General features: G+C 42.3%; 1 protein-coding gene across 2 annotated transcripts in view; it reads left to right on the forward strand.

Annotated features, from left to right (window-relative positions):
• Positions 1 to 10,023, forward strand: part of ATL2 (atlastin GTPase 2) — a 50,713-nt gene extending 40,690 nt beyond the window's left edge. Inside the window, exons 11-14 of one of the 2 annotated variants that reach the window (XM_060248687.1) lie at positions 5,366 to 5,437; positions 5,879 to 6,310; positions 8,102 to 8,116; positions 8,219 to 8,719. In XM_060248687.1, coding sequence (XP_060104670.1) covers positions 5,366 to 5,437; positions 5,879 to 6,310; positions 8,102 to 8,116; positions 8,219 to 8,326 — 627 coding nt within the window. In that variant the 3' untranslated portion in view covers positions 8,327 to 8,719. The other variant, XM_060248695.1, reaches the window with a different exon arrangement.
• Positions 10,024 to 10,713: the final 690 nt, after the last annotated feature.

A 10,713-nucleotide genomic window follows, 5' to 3' on the forward strand; every position in this document is an offset into this window, starting at 1 on the left:
TCCTTTTTAATATCTACAGGAGGAGTTTAATTTTGGTGTCAGACAGCTGTTAAAAGCAGGACCAGTAAAATGGTGCCAAGTTCATAGTACCCTCACTTCCAGTGCTGTTGAGATATACTGCAGTAATCTCCAATAATCTCTTTGTGCTCCACACCTCTCACTCTCACTCACTCACACAGAAATCGCATAGAAAGGCCAGTTGGCTACAACTGGGGGTGCCAACTTTTCATTGACAGAGCTCCTATGTATGCAACAGTAGTATGATGAAGGAAATATAGAAAAATGGAAGGAGGGAAAGAATGAAATGGAAGGAAAGGAAAGGAAAAGAAAAGAAAGCCATGGAAAGAAAGAACATAAGAGAAACCATGTTGGATCAGGCCAATGAACCATCCAATCCAAAATTCTCTCACACAGTGCCCAAAAAGCACCAGAATGTCCACCAGCGGGGCCAGGGCACTAGAAGCCCTCCCACTGTTGCTTCCCCCTCCCCCAGTACCAAGAATACAGACGGATCATCAGTTGCAGGGAAATAAAGAAAGAAGGGGGGACAAAGGGGAAAAAAGCCTTACTCACATAAGATGACCCCAGCCAGCAACAATTCTGCCCAGGGGTCGTTTGGTTAAAAAAAAACAGCTACTGGAATGCCCACTCCCTGCCCCTCCTAGCTGAAAAAAACATCCCCCCTTCTTTGCCACCCAGGCCTCCCAAGGGACTCTCACCAAAAGAACATACTGCAAGACACATGAAAGCTCATACCTTAAAAGAACACTTCATGGGTCTAAAGTGTCAGTGGACTCCAGCTTTTCTCTCAAACACTGGGAGGGGAGGAGAAGGAAGGAGAGGCAGCCTCTGCACAACACAGACGTTGGGGGATGGATGGAAGCAAAACGGGGCTCAGGCTTTGCAGTCTGTGTCAGTCTTCAACCCTGGCTTTTACCTGCACAACACAGACGGGGGAAGGAAGGAAGCCAAATGGAGCTTAGGCTTTGAAGCCTGTGCTAGTCTTCAAGCCTAGCTTTTCTCTGCACAACAGAGGGACTGGAAAGGAAGGAAGCAGAGCAGAGCTCATGCTTAGCTGAGGGCGGGGCTAGCTTTGGCTGTTCTTTTGACCTGGTATTGAAACTTTCATGGCCCAGTACCGGGTTGTGACTAGGGATGTGCAAAAAAACAAATTTGGAATTACATGGATTCGGAAGTATACAGGGGGGAAAAATTCAGAATCCCATATATTTCTGAATTCCGTAGTCAGAATAGCTGCATATACGGTAGATGCGTGGCTATTTCCGAATATAGGGCCCCATTATTCCCTATGGGCAATTGAAATCAATGGCAAATAGGGTGTATTTGAAGCTGCCTGGAGGGGAGGGGGTTTGAGGGAGAGCCCCCAAATTTGCAGGGGACTCTCCCCTACAAACCCCCCCAGTCCCAAAAAGAGGGTGCTCCTATTCCACCATTTTACCCTATGGGCCATTGAAATCAATGGCAACATAGGGCATAATTAGAGGCTACTGGGGGGCAGGGGGTTTGAGGGAGAGCCCCAAAAACTGCAGGGAACCCGCAGGGGACTCTCCCCTACAAAACCCCTAAGTCCCAAAAAGATTTGGCCAGGGGGTCCATGTCTTTGGGCTCCCCAAAAGGCCCATTGCCAACAATGATGGGGAAAGCCCAATTAGCCACTTCCTCCACTATAATTGCTGTGGGGAAAGTGGCTCTGGCCAGAGGGGAGTTTGAGGGAGAGGCCCCAAAACTGCAGGGCAGCTTCAGGGAACTCCCCAGCATGCAACCCCCCTGGCCCAAAAAGACTGCACCCATCTGTGGGCACCCCAAAAGGAACACTGCTCCCAATGGTGAGAAAAAACCAATTAGAGCCACTTCCTCACGGTAATTGTCGTGGGAAAAGTGGCTCTGGGGAGCAGGAGGTTTTGAGGAGAGCTCCCCAAACTGCTGTGCAGCTTCAGGGCACCGTCCCACACAAAACCCACAAGGCCAAAAAAAATTGGACCAGGGGGTCCAATTCCTGGGGCACCAAAGCCAAACCTAACTTCACACCAGGTAATCTCTATAGGACCCAAATGCACTACATCTATCTACTCTATGAACCCTGCAGGCCTGGAACCAATATAAACCCAGTTGCCAACGTCACTGCCACACAAAACACAATCTGCTCAAGGTCTGCTCTGCAGACCTGGCTGCAGCAAACCCAGATGCCAGCTTTCCAGCCCTGCCCCAAACAACATGGGGAGAGCTGGCGAAGCACAACAAGCCTGCTGGTTCTGGGTCTCTCACCCAGGTGCCAGCTTCCCTGCCACAGAACACACAATCTACAGATGCCAGCTCTCCAGCCCTGCCCCAAACAACATGGGGAGAGCTGGCACAACAAGCCTGCTGGTTCTGGGTCTCTCACCCAGGTGCCAGCTTCCCCCCCCCAAAAAAAAACAGAACCAGGAAAAGGGACAACAGGAGAAGGCCAAGAAACTCAGCTGTTAAAAAAGTGGCCTTTTAAACATTGAAAATTAGGCCAAACAGCACCCCCCCCCCCAAGAACCAGAAGAGAAAAGGAGCAACAGCATCAGAACACAGCAGCAACAAATCAAACACAGAATCTTTTTAAAACAGTAAAAAACTTAGCTTTTAACAATACAGGAACTTTACCAACCTCTCCCCCCCAAAAAAAACCTTCACCCTAATCCCAAGAAATCCAAGCCACCCAAATAAGTAAAAGTAAAAGGACACTGCACTTTTAAAAGTCCTCTCACCAAAGTAAGATATGGGCAAATTGGCAAACCCCACCCCCTCACCCCAGGCCCCCTCCCCAAGCAGAAACCCCAAATAAGCTACCCACCACCACCACCCAAATCTGGATAAGTAAAGGGACTCTGCGTCTTAAAAAGTCCTTTTACCAACTAAAATAAAAACAAGAACCCCAAGACTGTCTTACCTTGTCTTCTCTACTCCAGGGAAGTCTGGTAAGGCTGAGAGAGCAGCAGCAGCTGAGGCCAAGGCCAGCCAGCAGCAGAGCACAATCTCTCACACCAACACACACATCAACACAGCAGCACTGCTCTGTGATTGGCCAGACAAAAGAACAACATTGTTGCTGATGGCTGGAAGATCAGCTACACAAAAGCCCTTCAAAGCATGCATTTGCAATGCATTTTGCAAATGCATACTTTGGATTGGCTGCTGGGGCTCCTCTTCCCCCTCCCCCCTCTCTGATCCCAGGGAGGCTATGGGAGAGGTGGGAAAAGGCTACCAAAGGCAGGAAAGGAGGCAAGCAGCTCCCCTGAGGCTGCAGAAGTCCCTTTCCCACCTTTTGCATTGAATTCTGTATACTTCCGAATATATATATGGAAGTATATGGGGAGCCGTACTCTGCTCCCGCATAATGGGCCCCAATTGGAATCGGCTGCAGGCGATTCCATATGCAGCCAAATCAGTGGTGATTTGGCGGCTGATTCAGTTCGGCTGAACCAAATGCACACCCCTAGTCGTGACCCTGCAAATGGGAACTGCTGGCATAGAGGACTGCGGCAAGAATGGGGAATTGGCAAAACACCCCAGCCCCCTTGCATGGCTCCAAGGAGAGGGATGGTTTCTGTCACTTTTCTTCATTCTTACTGCAGCTGCCTGACCACATTGCCTGCTATTCCAGAAGGCAAGAGCTTTGAGGAGGTGCTATAAAGGAAGGGGAAGGCAGGCAGAATCCTTTCTGTGATCTTGCTCCATTCAGAGAAGGCTTGAATAACACCTTTAGTTGTAAAACTTTAGTGTTGGAAAGAACTGGTGTGACCTTCACCTTCTTGTACATACATTTTAATGTGCTCTTTCTGTTTTTGAAGCAGCAGTAGTCAATTCTATACACATTTCTGTGGCAGTCTGCTTTGCCAGTATCAAATATCTCTTTCTGATCTGGGTGAGCCCAGACACATTGGATCTCGGAAGCTAAGCAGGGTCAAACCTGCTAGCAAAGGGATGAGAGACCGCCAAGGAATACCATGGTCGTGGCACGGAAGCAGAGAATGGGAAACCACGTCTGAATATCTCTTGAACTGAGACATGTCTTGCCTGGAGGGTTGCCATAAGTCAGTTGTAACTTGATGGCACTTTTCACCACCACCAGTGTCCCTTGAGGGTCTGCTTGAGTCTAAGGGTTCATCCCTTCTTATGTACTTGACAAAATAACATGCATTTGCCTTATACTGAATTAGAGTCAGTGTTGTCTATTCAGATTGGTAGCAGCTCTTCAGAGTCTTAGGCAGAGATCTTTCCCATCACCTACTGCCTGGTCTTTAACTAGTGATGTTGTGGACTGAACTTGGGACCTTCTGCATGCCAAGCAGATGCTCTTCCATTGAGCCACAGCCCCTACCATTCAGAGTGATGGTCCCTCTAACCAATTTCCAGTTCTCTGTTGAAGATGAAAACCTTTATTTTAACTTGTAAGCTGCTTTAGCTATTAAAAGCGATGCTAGACACTGAAACTTGAGATTTGATTACTGTAGTGTGTTAACTATGGTTGTCTTTGAAGTCCATTGAAAATCTCAGCTAGTGCAGAATTCAGCAGGAAGGCTACAGATTCATTCTTATGCAGAGATACATCTTGCTAGCCTTGAAGGGGGTTGCACTATTTGAATTCATTTCCAAGCTGGTACTTGTGCATTAAAACCCTGTACAGACTAGGATCAATATCTGTTATACAGAAATTTAAGATGATGTCATCGGCCCTGCATATTGTTTCCTAGTATACTGAGGTAGGTGGTCATAAGGGGCAGTGAGTTTTGGCACTCCATGCATGGAATACTTTCCTTGCTACTGGATCCTTGATGCTTCTTTAAATTTTCAAATGCCAAGTACAAGTATTTTTAATGTCCTCAGCTTTTAGTGGTTCTGTGTGTGTGGCTAGTGCTCCTTTATGTTCTTGTATTGATGCTGCTAAAAAATCTGTTAGTTGTATTAAAATCTACTGCTGCTGCTTGTGGTGGTACTAGCTTGTGGGTTTTTATTTTATTCTTGTGTATTAGCTGTGAAGCTTTTATAGTCAGACATTATATACATAATTTTTACCAAGTATGTATCTGAGCAAATCTAGAAAGTAGACAGAATTCTTCAAATAGTTCCCAAATACTGGGAAATGGCTCCCCCCCTTCCCCCTCCGCCAAATAATTTGTTTTGATGCTAGTACTGTTCTGGAGCACTGTAGCCTAAAAGTCTATTTTAAGTTCACAAAGGATATCCTGGAAACCTGATACTACATGGCAGGATTCTTCAGTTAAATGATGCAAGATTTTAGAAGTATAAAAATTGTTTGAACGTCAACAGACACATTTGAGCTTTTGAAAGTTGTATACTGTGTTTGGTTTTTAAGGCAACAGCAGAAGCCAACAACCTTGCTGCAGTAGCTGGAGCAAAAGATACTTACAACAAAGGAATGGAACAGGTATGACATTTGATACCATTTGGGGATGTGAATTGGTTGCTGCGTCTATGTTTCTGGCCTTATTCAAAATTATTTGCAAAAACAGACATGTACTAGGAAATATTTTGGTTCAGACCCATAAACAAAACAATATTGATTATGCAGTAAATTTCCTTGTGAAGACAGCAGGAACAAGCTGTATAGAGTACAATACAATAAAAGCTGTATCTTATGTGGGGGAATGGACATGGGCTTTTAACTAAATGTGCAAGATTCACCTGAGGGATCAGCTCTCACTTTATAATAGCACCTTATCATCAGGGACTTCTACAACATTAAAGTTGTAAATGCCAGGTCTGCAGTGCCATTTCCATTATGTCTGCATGCAAAGGTAGAAAAACATATAGAAATGTGACTGTTTAGCTTATGTAAACTTATAGGTTAATTCTGTTCATTCTAAAGGTTTGTGGTGGAGATAAACCTTACATTGCTCCTGCGGACCTTGAACGAAAGCACCAAGAATTTAAACAGGTTGCTATAAAACAATTCCGTTCTGTAAAAAAGATGGGAGGTGAGGAGTTCTGTCGCCGTTACCAGGACCAGCTTGAGGAAGAACTTGATGACATCTATGCAAACTTTGTGAAGCACAACGATGGCAAAAACATCTTCTATGCTGCTCGCACCCCTGCCACACTCTTTGCTGTCATGTTTGCCATGTACATAATCTCAGGACTGACTGGCTTCCTTGGCATGGTCTCCATAGCTACCCTGTGTAATATTGTGACGGGATTAGCTCTTGCATCCCTTTGTACTTGGGCATATGTTAAATACTCTGGGGAATTCAGAGAAGTTGGAACTCTTATTGATCAACTTGCTGAAGTATTATGGGAACAGGTTGGTATGACTCAGTTTACTTTTTAAAAGGAACCTGCCAGCTGATCAAGTTAATTGCTGTTGGGCAAAATAAAAAAGGTCTAGCTGCCCATTCTACAGAAGTGTAGTACAATTGCAAGTGGCAGTAGAAAGGAAGTGAGAGAATATAGCCTTGCAAATCTCTCCAAGGTATCTTCCAGTATCTCAGTGGCTAATCCATACAAGCACTTTGGAAAAACTGTGGAAAACAGAGGATTTCAAGTAAGTCAAGTTACCAGCGGAAAGTAGTAGAGGTTTAATATGTTAAAGGTAAGTATGCATTGTCAAAAAAGGGTGTGTCTTCAGAGCTGTGTCTCTTGACCCATCATGCCTCTATCAGCCATAATGTTGAATGAAAAATTCAAGGGAGGAGTCTTAAGATGACTACATGTGAGAAGACCAACCTTGGTGCAAGTGAGATTTTAGTTTGGTTTATTTGATTTATATCCTGCCCTCCCTACCGAAGCAGGCTTATAGATCTTGTAAATATGAAAAATACTTGTTTTAAGAATTAATCTACAAAACTGTCAATTTGGTAAGTACCTAAGTGGGAACTGAATGAATATACTATATGTGTGTTGGTGGGTAACATAGTCAATAAGTAATTCATCATCAATTCATGCCTTTCTACAATGTGTGTCCTAGCTTTTTGGTTATATGCCAGCTTTACATTGTAGGTCTTGGTTGACTAATGCTTGCTGTCCTAATTAGAAACTTAGTTCATTCAAGCTCTGCTACATCAATGATGTGTCTTCAAGATACTGATTTTGCTCATTACTAAGATTATGTGCAAGTATAACCAGTGGAAATGTTCATCTGAGCTAGGGATGGAGGATGCTTAGGGTTCCAGGCACACATTCTGTTTGCTTCCCCTTCAATATATATGAAATTTTTTTTTGGCTGGGGAACTTGTCTTCAGTGCATATTTGCACATCATAAAGCGGAATCATTGGCTCTAAGGCTTTAGACTTCTGCATTCCTCTCTGGTGGGTCAAGTCTTCTATTATGTTTAAGTCCTGTGCAGCTTAAAAAAATGTTTTGCCACCACCTACTGGCAATCTGGAATTTGGCTGCCAGGAATACTCACAGCTGCTCCACATATGTAGCAGAGTATTCTTTTAAGTTAGAGGACTTGATCTGCTGAACATAATCAGAAACTTTTCTCCAGCATGTCTGAATCCTGAGGCAGTATCATAGGTACAAATGTTTCTGTCTGCTTGCTTTCTGACAAAAGGTTCTGTATTGTTAAATAATCCCTAAAGTAACAGCTGATTTTTATTAGTGAACTTGCAGGAACAGTCCTTTGGAGGTTTTTCAACCAGACAGAATTGAGTTGACTCTTTGCATGCCCTTAACTCAAGATACTACCCAATGCTTAATTTTCAAAGGTAACAGCTGTTTAATTGACTAGTTCCTAGACCCAGTCTAAACTGAATTCTGAATGAGCAAGAACGAGGTAAGGGTCTACACTAGTTCTCCAAGATGTCCAAACTTGAAGAGTGGCAAATGCAAGGGATAGTTGCTAGCTAGTTTGCTACCTGAAGAACAGAACAGTTTCCCTGTGGCTAAGCCTTCTGTCTTTGACTGCCTATCTGTTTGCTGTTTAAAAATCAGATGAAGCTTCTCAGCAAGTTGCCTTGTAAAGTTGTAAAATTACCAGTTTTAGTCTTGAAAGCAAATAACTGCTTCTCTGTAATCATATTCTTGCTTAGCTACTAACCTGCTCTAAATCTGGCTGCCTGTCTTTTTCCCCTTCCCCCTTCCTTGCTTCAGAGGAATCCCAAGAAGGTGAGAATATCAGTGGAGAAGGTCTTGGCTTTCCTAACTCCTTTATTTTCTGCTCTCTTGCCAGCTTTTAGTCTCTTTCTAACAACTTGCTTCATGTTTTAGGTGTGTTCCAAATTCGTTGAAGTTGTTAGACGTCGTATGGCTCGCCATGCTCTTACCTCAGTGCAGCGGCAACGACTCTCCTCCAACAATAACAAGAAGAAAAATTAGCCAGTATCTTTACTTTTTCTTTCTGTATTGGAAGTGTGAACACTTCACTCATATAGGACAGTAAGCAGGACCATCTGGGCCAGTTTGCATAAATGCTATAAACATGCCAGGTTGATGCTGCATTATAGGGTATGAAATCACACCTGATTCTTAGAGTTATAAAGTGATTTGAATTCAGGCAATTACTGCATAGGAGTGAACCACTTTAATACTCAGATTATTAACTTTATGCAGGTAGCAGTCAAAGGCCATTACTTTATTTTGTTATGTTATACATTTGAGTGCATTTCATATTATAGTATTTAAATCGTTTGTTTATTTACCTCATTTTATTTTACTGTTTCAAAAGATTTGATTTGGGGGGTTACTTTATTTTTTCTTTCTTTTTTGCATTTCTCATACTGCAGGTGATAAAACCTCTCGGGGATAATTTTATTGAGGATACCATGAGACAATCGGTTACAAACTCTCTCAAAGCAGGCCTGACTGAACAGGTGTCTCAGCATGCCAGGCTAAAGACAGATTGACAGCATCTTCATCTCATCTGCCTGCCCATCTTAGACTTGCTTGCTGTACAATGAGAACTCAATAAACCAAAGTTTACATTCTACTGGAAAGAAGTAGTTTAGTCTGACTGGCTTCCCAACTTGCTGCTGTCGCCTTGTGGGAGGTGATGTGGGAGAAGTGTGCATTGGCCTTTAAGACTTCCTCCTTGGTTTAGTTTCTAAGATGTAATCTAGGGCCATGGAGATGGGAAAGGGGAATTTTAACAGATACTAGAGTACTGTGTGCCCAGGGGAGGTGGTGTAGCCTCTTGTCTTATGGAAACATATCCACTGTAAAGGGTATTTCAGGGAAGTAATTATCAAACTTATACAAGAAAATCTTTTACCAGAATGTAACGTAGCCACAATGTCCCATTGAACATTTTAACTTGTGAACACTTGGAAGCAGTTTAACATGGATCCAGCTGAAACTGTCAGCTGTGAAATCATGTTTGAGCCACTATATTTAGCTATTCCTTGCTTTACTGCCTTTTCTACCAGTATTACCTAAATGCATGTGAATCATTCTCCACAAATTACATTTTAGAGGTAATAATTATAACCAAGGAAGCTATTCTCAAGTGTACATTTGTCTTGCCTTTTAAATTTGGAGACCTTGTCCTACAGGAAATGCGTATCAAACAAAGCTGTCTTTTTCTTCAGTCTTAGCCTTCATGTATATACAATATGCCATTAATATTCTGGGGGGAGAAGACCATCCAAAAACAAAGACCGTTGCCTACAGCTACAAAGCAATGAGTTAGGATTGTCTGTACAGTGTGTCTAGTTATTTTTTAAGAAACACAGGGCATGTATAAAATATAAATATATAAATAAATTTTTTGTATCAAAGTTTTGTAGTTTATGGCAAAACCTGGTTCTGTGATAGGCTAAGTACGGTCCCTGTAAAGGAATGTTTGTGGCTCATGTAAATGTGTGAATGCATCAGAACAATTCGGAGTTTTTTGATATATTTGTGATATTTACCTGCCTTGAGCACTGCAATCTCACCCCATGGGAAATCAGTGGGAATGTTTGTTGTGAAACTTTTGTCTTTGGTTGCATTTTAAAGTTATTTCCTGTAATTTATTTTCCAGTACATGATTAAAATTGTGTATATATGAAATTAAACTTAAGGTTGTTCTTTAGAAATGTTGGTTCTAATTCACTGCATTAAACTGATGGCTTGAGGCTTAAGGTATAGCAAAACAGCCTATCATTCACTTATATACTTGTTCTTTGCATTTAAGAATAAGGCTATTGCAGAATTTTACAAAAGAGTGCATTGTGTGATATATTTGCTGTACTTACCTATGGCCTAAAAACTTCAAGTCTAATGAAGTTAAATGTGATCAGAGTCAAAAGCATTTGTTTAGTTACCTCTGAGAACAGCAAGGGCCTATATTTGTGGTCCTCTTCCAAAAATGTACTGTTTTCCATAGACTGTCTGACACTTTTTGAAACTAAGGGGCTGGAAATAAAGGCAGATATGGGATGCTGGGATCCAAGTAACATTTAAACCGCTTTCCCAAGGCAGGTAAAGCAGTTTTACCTCTGTTTAAGGTTTTCTAGACAGCTTTTGGAAGGATTACCACAGAAAAAGATACAGAAGATTAGAAATAAAATTGTTGAGGTAGATTTCACAATAAGTTCTTCTCAAGAACCATCAGTATATTGCTCTTAAACTTTCCAAGAAACAGTAAAATAAGTTTTAAACTTCCTTTAAAAATCTTCTCCCTTGAACCAAACGGCCAAAGTGGAACTAAATATGCAATTTGAAATTTATGAATTTTATACTTGAATAATTCTTTTTCCTGTCTAGTCTACCCTGCTTTAAATGGG

The sequence above is a fragment of the Heteronotia binoei genome, chromosome 1 (assembly GCF_032191835.1).
Source record: "Heteronotia binoei isolate CCM8104 ecotype False Entrance Well chromosome 1, APGP_CSIRO_Hbin_v1, whole genome shotgun sequence".
Lineage (NCBI taxonomy): Eukaryota > Metazoa > Chordata > Lepidosauria > Squamata > Gekkonidae > Heteronotia > Heteronotia binoei.